Source organism: Phyllostomus hastatus, unplaced genomic scaffold, assembly GCF_019186645.2.
Source record: "Phyllostomus hastatus isolate PE091 unplaced genomic scaffold, TTU_PhHast_1.1 phas_contig_34, whole genome shotgun sequence".
Taxonomy (NCBI): Eukaryota; Metazoa; Chordata; class Mammalia; order Chiroptera; family Phyllostomidae; genus Phyllostomus; species Phyllostomus hastatus.
The window spans coordinates 27,341,060-27,357,200 of NW_025333857.1; the positions used below are offsets into that span (position 1 = coordinate 27,341,060).

Sequence of the window (16,141 nt, forward strand, 5' to 3'; positions counted from 1 at the left end):
CGTGCTGTGTTAAAATGAATGCAATTCAGTGAGGTAAAAAAATGATATTGTGAAAAGTCGTCTATTCTAGTTTATCTTTAGATTGATTCAAGTCGATCTGTCTGAATATTCCCTTCTGCCTGACATGAACACAGAGGAGCGAGGGAGGGCTGAGACCTCACAGCCCATGGAATCTGGTCCACATTTCCTCTGGTGAAGGGATGTCCTGCTTTGCTCACCCTATTCCTCAGAACCACACTAGCCCTCCATTGCCTGTAAACAGGGGCTTGGACTTTCTCTGTGCCCAAGATGAAAAGATGCCCTTGCAAACTGGCAAGAAGCCTGCCCGCAGTGGCTTGACCTGCACGGAGAACAAACTCAATGGGAAATGGGCAATGCATCTTCCTGGCTTTTTGTGCCCTAGTAATTCATGGCCTGTCATCCACAGAGGTGGCAGCCCATGCTGCCTCAGATACTCAGGACCAGAGCCCTTGACTGCTGTCTGTCAGTGTCCCCAAATGTCTTCACATCAGGCACAAGCCATCCAGAAAGTGGTAACACATGCCTGACACACTGATAGCCTGGCAGGGGTGTGCAGCCCCAGCAGGCTGCTCACAGAGAGGCAAGTGGCATCAGATTCCACTCCTGGCTCTACCTGGCAGCTGCCCTCAGGGCTGAGAGAGAGTAACTTTTTCCTGCGGCCTCAAAAGGCTGCAAAGCTCCAGGCTACCCTGCATCCTACCTAAATCAAGTCAGGTGCTAGCTTCACAAGTCTGTGAAGCCATGCCCTACAAACGTACTGAAGTGCTGTGATCTCTGATCAAAAGGAAGAGACACAGAGCTCTGGGGGATGGCAGAGGGAAAAGGCCAGGAGGGCCCCTCCCAGCTCTGTCTTGTCTCATGTAGCTGACTGCCCCCGAGAGTGGCCTCTCTGCAGTCTCTGCATCGGCCCCAGAGAGAGCAGCATTTACAGTACAACAAAGCATGCTGCCTGCACCTCCCCGGAGAAATGAGGGAAGCAAAGCGTCTACTGGCCAAGCCTTGAGGTCCCCATAGCAACTGCTTTTAAGACACTCTTGGAAAACTTTCAGAGGCTTTCTGCTCTGGGGATGTAAGATAGCAGCTAATTTACTCATTTTAATTAACGCCAGCCTAGGAAGTTCTTTAAAGAACAAAGAGGTTACTCTTAATCTTCTGAGACAAAAGGTCACTTTTTGATTTCGTAAAGTTGGCTTTCGAGAATACCTCATTTTCCTCTTCATGCTCCAAGATGGCCTGCAGGAACGCCCTGCGCTCGTGGCTTGAAGACTTCTGATCGAACATGCCCGCCTGGATCACCTTCTGGTCCACATTCAGCTTGTACTTGGCGGCTGCCAGGATCTTTTCCTCCACACTGTTCACAGTGCAGAGTCTCAGCACACGAACCTCGTTCTGCTGGCCGATGCGGTGAGCTCGGTCCTGGGCTTGCAGGTCCTGCGAGAGGAAACAGGGCATCATGAGGGCCCGCGTGCCTGGATGGGCTCAGTGAACGAGCCCCCACCTGGGAGGGAAGAAGGGGAGGGTCGTTCAAATCCACCTTGACTAATGTAAGATTTTGTGTACATTTAAAAAATAGACAAGCTCTCTTCTTTGGAAAAATTCAAGTTCACCATTCCTAGCTGATGACACCTGGGTTCAAGTTAGCCAGCCAAACTGGAATTCACCTCAGGTTTTGAAATCCAGGTCTCAGGATGTTTTTCATCTTCCCTAGGTTCACCATCAGAATTAATCCCTAACTAAAGCAAAACAAAACAACAATAAATTTGATGTTACCTACAACTAATCTTAAGTTGCATGAAGCAGCTTTCCTTTGGTACAAGATGTTAGAGATGATTTTTAAAACATCATTGAATCACATGCCCATTATATATGCATACATATGATGGGGGACCCAAAAAAACCAGAATTGTCTTCTGGAGGGCAGGTCCCTCACAGTACAGGCCTCCCTGGCTAGGTGAGTGTTCTTAAAACCCATCTATAGCGGCGTACCAGCTGGTGTTGTTGTGAGAGGCTGAGTTAGGCTTCAGTGACCTTTTTTTTGAAGACTCTTTCAACATATTTGCCCATTTGATAATGGGTGATTTACAAGTGCATCTGCCCACGCTGAACTAAGTGTTCAGCAGTTTTTGACCAAAAATGGCATGACACCCATGCCCCATCTACCCTATTCAGCCAATCTTGTCCTGAAAGACTATTTTTTGTTTCACCAGATAAAAAAAAGTCCTCAAAGGGAAATGTTTTGCTGATGTGAAAGAGGTGAAACAAAAAAACAGCAGAAGCAGTAAAAGGCACCAAAATCGACAAGTTCAAAAACTGTTTTGAAGAGTAGAAGAAAGTCTCGATAAGTGTATTGCATTAAATGGAGAATACTTTGAAGGTGACAGAAGTTTAAACATGTAAGAATATACAATTTTTAATAAATAAATTCTGGGGTCTTTGGGGCTCCCCTTGTACATTATACATACAGTGATTGCTCATGCAGCAAACTTCCTGGGATCGAATTCTGTCAAAGACTCAATCTTTAGTTTGGGGGACAAAAAGGATTGCCAGTGGAGTGGTAAACTTGTACTACTTTTTGGTAAATTTTGGGGGGATAGAAATTTGGCACTATGTATCAAAAGTGTTAAAACTGGGTATGGCTCCTGACCCAGAAATTTCACTTCTGGAAATTTATCCTAAGAAAATAGTCATGGATATGCAACAAAGTCCTACAAATAAGGATACACCTCATATATTATTTATAGTGTTTTTTAAAAGCAGAATTAAACAAACATTTAATATTAACAGATTGATCAAACAAATTAGTCTTCGACTGTATGCAAGTACAAACATATCATCATAAAAATGATATTGTAGAAGATTTAACGATACAAAGTGAAAACTTATTATATATGAAAACAAGTTATATATAAGTATGTATATATTATGACTTTATGTGTGCATATTTATACCAAGAAAAGGCAGGAGGGACAAACATCAACAAGACAATTCTTATCTCTCTAGTTAATTAGGTTACAGGTGTTATTAAATATTTTTCATTTTGCTTTCATGTAGTTTAACAGGTTTTTTTGTTTTAAACATCTATTATTCTTTTAATATGAAAAAGGTTTTAATGAAATATTTAAATAAAAACCTTCCTAAACCTATGAAGCAGAGTTAGCTAATGTTGAGGCTACACAATAAACACTTCCCGGTGTATCAGTTTCATTCATTCTGGTCCAGGCAATGGTCTCCAGGCCAACACTAATTAGTTTTCCCATGTGTCCCCCTGAGACTCATACACATGTGAAGGGCAAAGGTCCGATCCCTGCATCCTGTGTCCCTAGCACCGATTTTGCACAGAGCTGATGCTCCGCAGCTGTAAGCCCATCCATCCTCTTGAGTGGACGAGTCTCCTGCTACCCTCACGGCACAAGGAAGCAACAGGCCACAGTCTGCCCAGGCTGCAGGGACCTTTACAATCAAATGACTAATTAGGCAAAAGTTTTTCCTCAGAAGATATTTGAGTAAATTGATATAAATATTGGACAGCTGAACCATGAACACAGCTGGGACTCATCCAAATTAGATTATTTTCCAAAGAGGAGAAAGTGAGGTGGATAATTAAAATCCAAGGAGGGAAAATAAACCCTAAATTTCATTTTCAAGCCTTTAGTTCAATCATCTCCCTCAACACATCGTCACCAGAGCGGCTAAGCAGGAGCCAAGATGGCAAGTTTTATGTCATCGACCTCTTGACTGTCTCCCAGAACAGGAGTCAGAAACTATTTCTGTGATGGGCCCAAGAGTAAGTACATTGTAGGCCGTCTGGGTCAAGAGCAAACACTGGACAACTGTTCTCACTGAAAGGCTGATATATATTTTTTTTCAATTTTACTTTTATATTTAAAAATGTGGCCTTGGCCGGGTTGCTCGGTTGGTTGGAGCATCATACTACACACTAAAAGGTTGTGGATTTGATCCCCAATCAGGGTGCTTACAGGAGGCAACCAGTCAAATTTTCTCTCACATCGATGTTTTTCCATCCCTCTCTCTTTCTCTCTCTTCCTCTCTTGTTAAAATCAATAAACATATCCTCAAATGAGTAAAAAATAAAATAAAAATGTGAAAATCATTCTTTGTTTGTTAGTAGTACAAACACAGGTGGCAGGCCAGACTCAGCCTGAGGGTCGTAGTTTTGAACCCTGTCCTAGAAGAAGGCGATAAACCACAAAAATAGTAAGGTGCGGGTGGCAGCAGAATATGACAGGGAGGAAGCAGAGGGTATGGAACATTTACAAAGAGTAAATTATTAAGAGCAGTAAGTTAAATTCTGAGGCAATTGTTGCGCTTAGTTTTGTTTTGTTTCTTGGTGGTGGTGGTAGTGGTGTTTCTTTGTGTGTTTAACACCATCTGTCAATTTGGAAAGTGGCACAAATTAACATTTCTAGGCTGAAGAAGTCCATGCAATGTAAGCCTGTGAATCCCTAAGCCAAAATGTTGGCGGTGGGGGGGATACTGTCACACAGAAATAAGTGTTATAATTATCGAATGGATGATTTAGTATTTCTGAGGTCTTAGTGGTCTGAAATTTCATCACAATGGTTTGGGCATGATTATATCTGAGGACAAAAACAGCCTCAGGAGGGGGCCTCTCAGGTGACTTTGTGGCCAGCCATTCCGTGACAGCAGCACAGCTCCATCTGGTCCACGGGTCAAACATGACAGTGCCAACCCATGGTTCTAATCCACAGTTTGGAAATGAAGTCTTGGTAACCCTGAGGGATTTTACTGCTTATTCCACATTCATGTTCTGCTTTCGCTTCTAGCAAGGGCCTCCGGAGAGCAATTTTAAGGCCATTTTAGTCTATTTATATAAAGTAAGCCCCCTATTTCATCAATAGATCTTAATTTTGAGTCAACATGAATAAGAATAATTACAGATTTTTTTTCAGTGTATGCAGAAGCGAACAAGGTAAAAAGCTCCATGTCTTTTATTTTGGGGGCTATGCGACATTTCTGCGGGGGCACAGGGTAGGGAGACCCCAAAGGCAGGGTGGGTTCAGACCCAAACCCTGACAGACAGGTTTGGACCCGGCTGTGGTCCTGCACGAGTTAATATCAACAGGTTTCCCTATGTATCAAATATTTGAGTACTACCTGAGGTTAAGCTATGCTAAGTGCCTCACAGTATCTGATAGAGTTGTTGCTTAATAGAATTTAGTTTTACCTTTTAAATGAAAAATCAGTACTCATCTGCATCACTCCAAGGTCCCTGATTTCCAAAAATAAACAAATAGAAAACAACAATTTGCCCAGACTAATGGCCACGTTTAAGTGACAGACGTGAAAAATCTGGCCAGCCTGCTTGACCAAACCAGGTGGAAATGAATCTACCTATAACAGATATGAATACTTCCAAAAATACATAGCCCGGTTAAGAAATTTGTGGTAAATTATACCGCTCCTCCCAAAATTTGGGGTCCTGTGTTTGGGTGACTAAATTTTAATTCATATGCAGTTAAAAGTAAACTGTTTGTTATTCATGCAATTTACTTTGATTCTGGAGTTCCATCTTTAGCTACTGGTCATAAAAGTGTGTGTGTGTGATAGAGAGAGAGAGAAACAGAGAGAAAGAGAGGGGGCATATATGTCCCAGCACCCTTTCTCATGGTAAATTAGCATTTCCCGGGACAGTGATTTCCTTTGGCTCTTAGAACTAGCACTGTGCCAGTGAAGGTGGACAGCTGAGCTGCTATAGAAATGTTTACTTTGGAAAATAAAATGTAGTGAACTCTATTCACCTACAGACTGGTTACTTTTTCTCAGTGAAGATTTAGGCAGCAGCAAGGAGGGTAACCTAAACATCCAACCACACTGGGCACCCCAGGAGGACAGAAATCAGGTTCCTCCCCCTGGATACCCAAGCTCAGTAAATGTTTGTGGAACAGACACTGGACTCATCACAGTGGTCCAAAGGAGAACTGCAAACACGAATTCTACCTGTGCTTTGGAATGCAATGTGGAATATAAAACTATATTAAAATACTTCCTGAAGACTTGGAACAAATATACCTTGTGTTGGTGGTTTGAAATCCTTTTCAAGGTCAGAAAGATTTCATAGGAACTCTACTGCAGCCACCTAGAGAGAGTGACAGGTGGGAATATGGCATGGCCTAGTGCTGGTGGTCACCCAAAGGTTTGGGGCTATTGGTTTTCCTGTAAACCAGTGGTCTTTGCTGTGCGAGAAAACCTATGTTGGACTCTGCTCAGAGTGTCTAAATGTGCAGAAAAGGCTGCAGAGTCTATGTGGGTGAGAAGCACCTTAAAAATGGGGGTGGGGTAGCAGAGAAAAGGCATGTATGCTTTTTAAAGAGCTCCCTCATAATTCTAATGCACCCTCGAACCCTACCTTCCTGCCAAAATTAGTCTTTTCCACTCAATCATCACCATGACCCAGTGAGACAGTATGATTCTGCATATTTACCATTGAGGAAACCGAGGTGGAGGAAGAAGCCCAGGTTAAGCTGATGTGGAATTCATCTTCGTGTGTTAGAGCTACAGTTTCCCTTTTTACTATTTTGAGTTAACATTCATTCCAGTATGAAGCAAACCTGATGAATATCATTCCACCCAATATCCTATAGGCCTGTGCACAACCTCCCAGCATAAACGAAGAACTGACCCAGTGCCACAAAAGGCCCATTCTAATGTTCTTTATTCGTCATCAAAAGACTCCTTTAAAAGGGCAACTCTAAACTTACCAGCTAAAAGAGCTACATAACAGATGCTCCACAGAATATTTTTGATGATGACTTTAAGCAAAACACACAGACTGTAAGTTTAACTATAATATACTCATTGTTTGACCGCGAGGAAGTGAGCTAAAGCTTCCCGAGACTCATTTTCCCTGACTGTAAAGAAGCAAATAGTAATAGTAACAAGCTCACAGGGCTGTTGTGAAAACTGAATGAAGCAATGCGCAGAGCAATGCGCTGGCCCGGAGGAAGGGCCGATCACTGTGCGCTGCTATTGTTGCTATTTTTTATTTTGGAACAATTTTGACTTCTCCTCCACCAAATGTACTTTGCTCAGTGGCAATACCAAGAAATGAGGTTAAAACTAAGCAGAAATTAAGTATCTTTACCCCAAATTTGAGCTCTTCAAAGACACATCAAAGATATGAATAAAACATCTCAGTATGCTCGAAGGGAGAAAAGAAAACAGACATATTAATAATGTGCTGGGCTATTTTTCCTTTGGAAAGATGGCCCAGTTGTTCAGAAATTTACTCTGCCCCGCAAACGTGAAATGACAAAACTGCTGGTCTTTCAGTTCCTCCACAGGGGGAGGGCTGGGCACCTAAGTCAGAGACGTGCCAACCTGATGCGGGTTCCAGTCGCTGTCGAAGATGACCACGGTGTCGGCTGCCTGGAGGTTCAAGCCCAGGCCTCCAGCTCTTGTGCTCAGCAAGAAAATGAAATACTGGGACCCAGGTTCGTTGAATTTCTTCAGTAAAGCAGCGCGATCTTCAGACTTGGTGGTGCCTGAGGGGATCAGAAAAATAAATCAGCCAATTAAGTCCTGTCCAAAAATGGCACAGAGCTCGACGAAAAGGCCTGCTTCCTTGAGAAATATGCAGACTCCTCTGAGCACTGGTGAGGTATTCCCCCGAGGTTTTGTATGTTTGAACGGAACTTTGAACATTTTGCGATTTAAAAACAAATTTGAAAGATAGACTTTGTCACATCAAGAAGGAACACTGCATCTATTACCTATGGCTCCAAAATGCTGAAAGAGTTTAAGCCTTTTGGACCGGGCACCTTTGCAACTTCACAGATTCTACAGCATTCTTATCCTAACCTAAAACTCAAGGAAAACATTTTCTGAGTGTGTTTCTGTGCTTTAAAACACCAAATATTTTTAAAAACACATGCGCACGCACACATACACAGCAAAAACCGATTATTATAATGGCTTAAAGCAACTTTGCCAATAGGCGCTAGTGTGAGGTCTTGTTTATGCCAAGAGAAAGGGAACAAAAGAAAAGTCAATTTCTACCACGCTTTACCATTTGGATTGCTACTGAGCACGATCTGGCTGGTGCAAACATAAAATGTGAATGGAATATTTTTATCCTTGTTAGCAAGACTTGAAGCCACAATAACTAAGAAGAAAAAGAAAGGAATCTCTCATTCTGTTTCTCATGTTGACATTCTCTGCTCTGTTGAGTCCAAAGGACACCAAACTGAAACCAAACAGCGCAGCACGTGGTACACCTGGAGATGGCCCATCCTACGGCGCCTGGAGGGGTCCCAACATAGTAAACGAGTGGGAAGGACCGAACCACCAACGCCGGTGCTCACGTTTCAGACACCCAGGCACCCGCACCCATGTCCCAAATCAGCCTCTCAATCACATCCTGTGGATCTGTAATGTATTCACCTGAACCGCACTGTGGAAGGAAAAAACCCCACCATCTTCCAACTGAATGTATTTCACCAGAAGTGTGGCTGCAGAGTTTTGAAAAGGCTTTGGGCTATTGGGAAATATATACGCATGTTACATGATAGTCCCTAACTGCCTGCTGTACAAATATTATTTCTACATGGTGTTCTTTCTTTAAGGATGAAAATGTACTAGCAATTTATTTCAGAGGATTAAAACAGTTAAGTGACTACAGTTAATGGAATCAAGTTACTATGAGGGTCAAGTTTCCAAACATGGGGGGATCTGTTTTTCATATTAATAAAAATAATAAGTACCCTCCTGAGGAGGGAAAAAGAACCAATTCCTTGTATGCAGCGAAAGGGACTTTTGGAGGGGGCGGGGGCTCTCATTTAATGAAGCAACATTCTTTGGGGCTCGTTTTACTCTGTAAATCGCATTCCAAGTTTAGTGACCTGGTCAAATCCTGCAACAATGAATTGTAAGAACTTGAAATTTGGGGGAGAAGCACGGAATGTGCTTTGTTGAACGATGTTTCGAACATGGGGGACTCGCTTTTCTTTTCTTTTTGGAATTGACTTTCTAAGATCATGGGAACTACTTGTTCACAATTCTCATGAACCATCTGTTTTTTCATGAAAAATTTTCATTACCATTATCTACCCAGTTACAGTAATTTTTGAAAAATCACTCATAAGAAGTAATGCTTCACATATTTATCCCTTGCCTTAAACTAAATAAAAAAAAAAAAACAGAAACCAACAACTATAAAAAAGTGCTTCTAAAATGCAGAAAGAAGTTCCCAGCGATAACTCTATTTTCTGACAGCAGGGGAGAAAAGCTCTGTGTCGATACACTTTGGGTAGAAGTTCAGGTTTGACACACTGGAAAATAACTGCATGCATTAAGGTTAATCAGTGGATATGCCTACCTGGGATGAAATAACCCTAAATGCAAAATAAAGCACCAGAAAACAAAAGCAATATCAAATTTATTTGGTCAAAGGAGGTTTTAGGCCTTGTGACAGATATACCAAGCAAATAGACCAACTACATATCTGGTATGCAGGTAAACCATATAAATAGCTGGGAACTTGAAATTATAAAGTCAAGGAAAAATATAATTAAATCACTTTTCATGAAAAGCTATGGCATTTTTTTTATTACCAGGTTTAGAATTTGCTGCATTACCATTTCCATTAGTCAAATGTTCCCCGAGTCAAGATCTCTGTAGATCATCAGCCACCTCCAGCATATTGCTCAGGGAGGTTCAAACTACCTTGTCAGGATGTATCCAGGGGCAAATAAACGCTCGGTGTCGGTGGCACAGGATTTAATGTGAACTGTTCCATGTTCTTCTGGCATTTGATGTAGAACATCACCAAGAATACAATTAATAGCAAGGGCAATTGTGTTGAGAACTGCAGAATTTGCCAGAAGGAACACATTGCCAGGCTTTCATGATTACTAATTTTAACTTGGTGTCAAGTGCTTTTGGAAAATTTTGTCTTCTAGGATGTAACTTCACCACTTGCTTTCACTCAAAAATCATTTCCAGTGAAAACAAAGACTGTAACGGAATAGTAACTAAATCTATTCATGCAACCGCAATCTTTGCAGAAAAATCTGCTTAGCTGTCATCAAGCAGTTTTTTTTCCTCTTTCTTTCCTGAGGTCAAAAATCGAAGACATCAAATTTGGCAATGAAAATCTGAAGTCATTTGAACAACTGGGTTAGGGGGCATCGTGAATGGAAGTGGCATACTAATGTGTCCATGTGTTTATCGACTATGTACCTAAAACTCTCTCCACCCCTGCAACAATGACTGCCATTCCTTGCAGGGTGAAGTCTGTCTGGCTTTCTCCGCTCCATCTGTAACACTTGATGGAACGTGCTTACCTGTCTCCTCCAACCTAACGGTAAGGGCTTTAACAGCAGGAACACTAAGGGGCTCATTCATCCTGTATCCCTGGTGCCTGCTTATTGTCAATCAATCAATTAAAATTTTTTGATAAAGTTCAAAATCATCCTTCAAATGCTGTTGCTAGAGAAGCAGACTATTATTTCCAGAAATGGTCTATAGCTGACTGGATCTGCCAAAGCAGTGAATCTGGAGGCAGAGGGATCCTAGTTACAACCTGGTTTCACCATTTGCCTCATGTGTAATCTTTGACAAGTTACCTCACTGCTCTAAAATCTTTGTCTTCTCATCTGTTAAACTGGGGCCATATTAGTGCTTTGGTAATCAGTGGATAATAGAAGCTTGTTGATTGAGAGAAGGCACATGGAATGCTTTGCCAGGCTCCCGCACAGAGTAAGATGTAGTTGGATACACACCAAACCTCAGGCTTGCCATGCTTGGTTTTAGGTGAATTCTCTTTATGGTCCACCTCTTAGGGTATTACCATTTTTCAAATTCATTATTCCCCTAATGAATAAATTCATTATTCATTATTATACTTTTATTCCATAAAAGTTAGCTCTTATGACTGTTAGTAGTAGTAACAATAAGAACAGCAACCAACAGACTACTTAAAGATAGTCTCCGAGACTGGTGAGAGATGTGTTTCAAGGAAATCACTCCCGGTCAGTTTCACAGACTTTAATATTCCTGGCTTGCTAATCTCAAAGAGCTGAGATTCAAATCAAAATGCCACAGAGTAGTCGACAACAGGCAGGTGGGATACCTGTGGGGGAGCAGTGGGAGGAAGGTTCCCCTTTCAAATGAAGAGTGCTGACCTCACCCACGGAGAGGAGGAAGGATCAGGTCAGAGGACCAGACCCAATACAGGACATTTACCAAAGGAGGCAGACTGGGGATGATGGAACCGTATCCTGAATTCAAAATTAACATTTACTTAACCATTCATCTGTTTTCAGTGACTTTAGAGAGAGGTTAAAAAATTTTTAAAAATCAAGTCTGTCAGAGGAATAATGAATTCGAAAAATGGTAATACCCTAAGAGGTGGGCCATAAAGAGAATTCACCTAAAACCAAGCATGGCAAGCCTGAGGTTTGGTGTGTATCCAGCTACATCTAATTCATGGCAAAAGTGGGGGATAAAATGCTGGATTGAAAATAAAACAAAACTTTTCAATGAAACATAAACTAAGTTAACTTTAACATTTGATAGTAACTTGTATATTACATTAAGTAAAAATTGGTATTACTAATACTATACTCTTCTGTATCTGGGAGTCAACACCATCCTGACTGTAAATTAGCTCCTGTTCCCACTTGCCATTCTTTGAAAGAGTTATCCCCTGCCATAATATCAAAAAGTTAATATCTTTCATCTCGAAAGTATTAGGGCTGATATCAAACTCATACAGTAATTTAGGGAGTATCCCTAAATTTATACTTTCTTCCATTCAAATTTTCTTACTAATTTTTTAGGGCATAGTATTTCAATTTTACTCTTAGTATCAGGTAAATACTTTACATAGTTTGCAAAATCCAGGAAACAATGAAGCCTTATAGATATGTTCTGCCTAGTAAGAGAGAGAAGCTTTAGTGATAAATAAATATAAGTTTAAATGAACGATTTCAGTGTCACTGAAACAAGGAGACATAAGCCTCTATCCCCTTACAACACACCTTAACACGGCTTATGAAAGTATTCTATACAGTGAATAGGAAATGGATAATCCTAAGAGCAAGGAGGATTTTTATATTTTATTTCAGTGTAGTTTAAATGCGGTACTCAGCTGACCCTAGTCCACTTGTACTAGCTTGTGTGTGGGATGAACAGCTGTGCAAATGACTTCTCCATATTTTAAGCTTAAGGGTGTAGAAACTGCTACCTAGAAAAGCTGCCCCCCACCCTGTTGGCTAATTCTTCAACAGTTTCACCCCTCCTTTCCCGCTGGGGTTGGGCTGAAGTGCCCCTCAGCCCTGCACTCTCAGCAGCACTGGAATTCCTCACGACTCACCGTCAAGGCGCAAGTAAAGGAAGTTCCGAAAAGCAAAGTAATCCTCCATGATGGTCATCAGAGACGTCATCTGGCAGAAAAGCAGCACGCGGTGATTAGTCGCTCGCAGTTTTGGCAGAATACGGTCAAGCAGCTCAAACTTTCCTGAGGCCCGATACAGCTCAGCCCTGAACCCAAAAATGCAAAACAAGAAGGCAGTATTACTGCTGTCTTCTGGCAGGATCCAGCATAACCCTGCTTTTCATAGAATGCCTTGTGCATAGTAAACAACAAATAACTGCAGAATGAATGAAGGAATATCCACTCCAAAGTAGGGAGAGTATTTAATAGAAAAATAGAATATATTTATACAAAACTCATAAAGAGTGCATCATGTATGCAGGGAAGATGACAGAAATGGAAACCTCTTCATGTTCTTGATATTTTCTCACACACACACATACATGTATGTTGTATTTACTTACATCTCTAATCTCTAATCATGAAGAATATAAAGTTGTTAATTTAGAGCCCTTAAGAGTCATTCAAATACTTATTGAGCACCTATTATGTGTCAAGCACAATGCTAGGTATATGTATAGTGATAAGTAAAACAGAATCCCTGCCTTCAAAATGGGTAACTACAAGTTGTGATAAGTACTAAAAAGAAAAATACCAAGTTGCTATGGGAGAACTTAGAGCAATACATTATTACCTTCTTTAGATGAGAGCAGAGTTTAGCACACTTCAGCCCTGGCCTGCGGGCTGTTTTTGTAAATAAAGTTTTATTGGGACACAGCCCTGCTCACTCATTTCTGTTTTGTCTATGGCTGCTTTCATGCTACAAGGACAAAGTTGAGTAGCTGTGACAGAGACTTTTTGACCCCCACAGAGGTGAAAATGTTTGAGATCTGGACTTTCAGAAAAAAAATTGACGCCCACTGATTTGGAGTGTCAGGTGTGACCTCAATGAAGAGATGTGACCCCAATAAATTCAATTCAAAAAAAAAGGAGAAGAAAAAGAGGTAATAGTTTAACTGAAACCTAACATAATGAGCAAAGGTAGCCAGGTGAAGAATGGAGGTTTGGGAGTGGAGAGGATGAAATACCAGGCGGTGGGAAGAATACGTGCAAAGGCCCTGGGGAGTAAGAAAGAGCCTGGCGAGGCTGGGGAACCAGAAAGCTGGGGTGCTGGCTCACACAGAAGCGAGCAGAAAACACTGCAGATGAGGGTAGAGAGGCAGCAGGTGGGAATAGGGCAGACCCCGCAGGGCCGCACCCACCACACTGCAGGTGTTGGTTTTAAGTGCAATGTAAAGCCCCTGATGGGGTCTGAACAGTGGAGTGACAATAGCTGGCATATCTTTTTGTACGATCCCCATGTACACTGTTGGAATGGACCAGGGCACGGGCAAGAGTCCTGGTTTAGGTAGAAGTTCAAGTAAAAAATATGATGGTAACATGTACTGCCATCAGATGGACAGGAGTATCCATAAGCTAAAGAGGGCCTTTTTCTTCCTCCACAACAAACCACTTTTCTCGTCTATCGACAAGGATGGGTTATAATGTTAAAACTTTATTGTAGGATTGATGTTGTTTGAAAAACTCGCCAGTGCACAAGCAGTCTATAGCAATGAAATGTATCATTAGGTAGCTGATTTTATGACACAGTATGTGTTATCTCTAAGAAGACACATTTTCAATTGTAGGTCTTTCCAAGATCCCTCCCCTGTTCTGAGAACTGTCCTCCAAACACCCCTGTGGCCTTGATTTTAATATGCAGCCCTGACCAACCCGGTGGCGCCAGGAGGGGCCACAGGACCCAGAGGAAAGGGAGGCGGAGGAGGCAGGGGAGCCTCACAGCTTGTTCTGGATGGGTTCCAGTTCCCGGTCCTCCGCCCAGTGACACAACAGTCTGTCCTTGGGACCCAAGGATGATCCCCATATCCCAATAAAACACTTTCCCCAGTGCAAAGCAAGCAAAACAGAGACTTTCTGTTAATATTTTTTTGGTTGCAAGGCATGATTCTCTTCAGTGTCCACTGCTAATGAAAAATGTTCCTTACACAGACCATATTCTAACAAATTACTGTAAAGTCATACATATTTATAGCAGATAAGACATTTCTACTCTTGCATGTTAATATTAAATATCAACTTGAAATTTAATATGATAAATCCTCTTTGAGCCTAAGCTACACCACTGGTTATAAATAACAACCCTCTGAAGCTTCGACAACATCTTTAAAACCAGGGTACTATTAAGTCTATTAAATGAGATCTATGTCCTTTGAATAGGCACTTACTCAAAGCATGTAGTAATTTATGCCATTACAGTGAAAGTGAATGTTGGTATCATTTGGTTAACAACTTCTGTGCACTCCGCTGAGGGGAGAGGGGAGAGGAGGGCTGGGGGCGCTGGTGGATGTATTTGCGTGATAAAAGTTGAGGCAGGACTAACAAACTATTTTTTGAAAGAAAATACAATTTAAAGATTTGCCCATTTATGACTCAGTTTGAATAGCAAGAAAAGTTGAGGCAGGACCAACAAACTAGTTTTTGGAGGAAAAAAAATACTTGTAAGATTTACCCGTTTATGACCCCGTTTGAATAGCCCAGGTGTTCAGCAAAGGATTCCTTTAAAAGAGAGAGAAAAAGAAAATAATTAAAAAAATAAATAAAACAGGCATTTATTAACTTCATGATTACTCTTTTAGCAAGGTCGTTCTGTTTCTAGAGTACAATTAAATAAAATAACAAATAAGACATACTTGTTATAAGGTGAACCAGAAACTCAATGTCTTTGAATTTAGACTTGTATTCTGCCAGACATGTATCCTGTGAGCTTCTGCAAGTCTCTAGACTGTCAGACTGAGATTACAGGGTTAGTTCACGCATCGAACAGTGATTCAACATCTGCTGGCCCAGGGCTGGGCTGGGCCAGGGCTGGGGATCCAGAAACAATGGAAATATCTGCCCCCACGGAGCTTAGAGTCTAGACTAGAGGAAGAGCTTAGTTCAACCAAGTGAGGACTAAAATGCACACATAAATATACTGTGGAAACATTTATCAGTAAAAGTAATGGTTACACACTTTATTTCGAATCTGAGTTTAGTGAAATCCTAACATCCCTTCCCTACTGCACTTTTCTCTATTACAAATAAGGCCCTAAAGTACACCGCTCCCTCAGGCATCTAGCTTTCAGTTTTAAAATGCGGAACTTAATCACCTAATTCTCTCCTCCCTGAGTCTGTGGGAAAAATACATTACTGCTCTCCGTGTGATTTTTCTGTTCCTACTTAAGGAAAGAGAGGCCATCTGTGGGGAAGGAGAGGATGTCACACCTTCAGATTAGCCACCAGCTGTCTCCCTTTTCTGCTTCCCTTCCTTCCACCGTCACTGAAGCTTTTCCTCCAAGGGGACCAGATCTTTCTCTTTGGGTCTCCTCTCGAATACGGTGTCCATGCAGGCAGCCCCCCAGGATGCTGCCCTGCATGGACAGCAGCCAAAAACCCCACCCCGGCTCCAAGAACCACGCCTTCTCTCTCCACAGGCAGCCACTCCTTCCTAGATGTTAGGTACTAACCCTATCTCTAAGGGACGCTGTAAAAACCGAAGAGATACGAGTCAGCATACAGTGATAAGACCAGGGATGGCATCGTTTAAAAAATACTGTTTTCATTTCTCTGGTTTGAAGGCTCCTGGGAGGTGGCGAGCCTAATGGAGAGATCAGGCTTCCGGTCTGACTTAGCATGGACACAGGTTGTGCAGCGAACAAAACAAAG

The 16,141-nt window shown here is 41.7% G+C and overlaps 1 protein-coding gene across 7 annotated transcripts in view; it reads right to left on the minus strand.

Annotated features, from left to right (window-relative positions):
* Positions 1-16,141, minus strand: part of SMARCA2 (SWI/SNF related, matrix associated, actin dependent regulator of chromatin, subfamily a, member 2) — a 160,054-nt gene that overhangs the window by 62,745 nt on the left and 81,168 nt on the right. For all 7 annotated transcript variants that reach the window (XM_045840050.1, XM_045840052.1, XM_045840053.1 and 4 more), the window contains exons 22-25: positions 14,946-14,992; positions 12,377-12,543; positions 7,381-7,544; positions 1,225-1,452 (exon numbers count right to left, since the gene is read on the minus strand). In XM_045840050.1, coding sequence (XP_045696006.1) covers positions 1,225-1,452; positions 7,381-7,544; positions 12,377-12,543; positions 14,946-14,992 — 606 coding nt within the window. The remainder of the gene's footprint in view (positions 1-1,224; positions 1,453-7,380; positions 7,545-12,376; positions 12,544-14,945; positions 14,993-16,141) is intronic.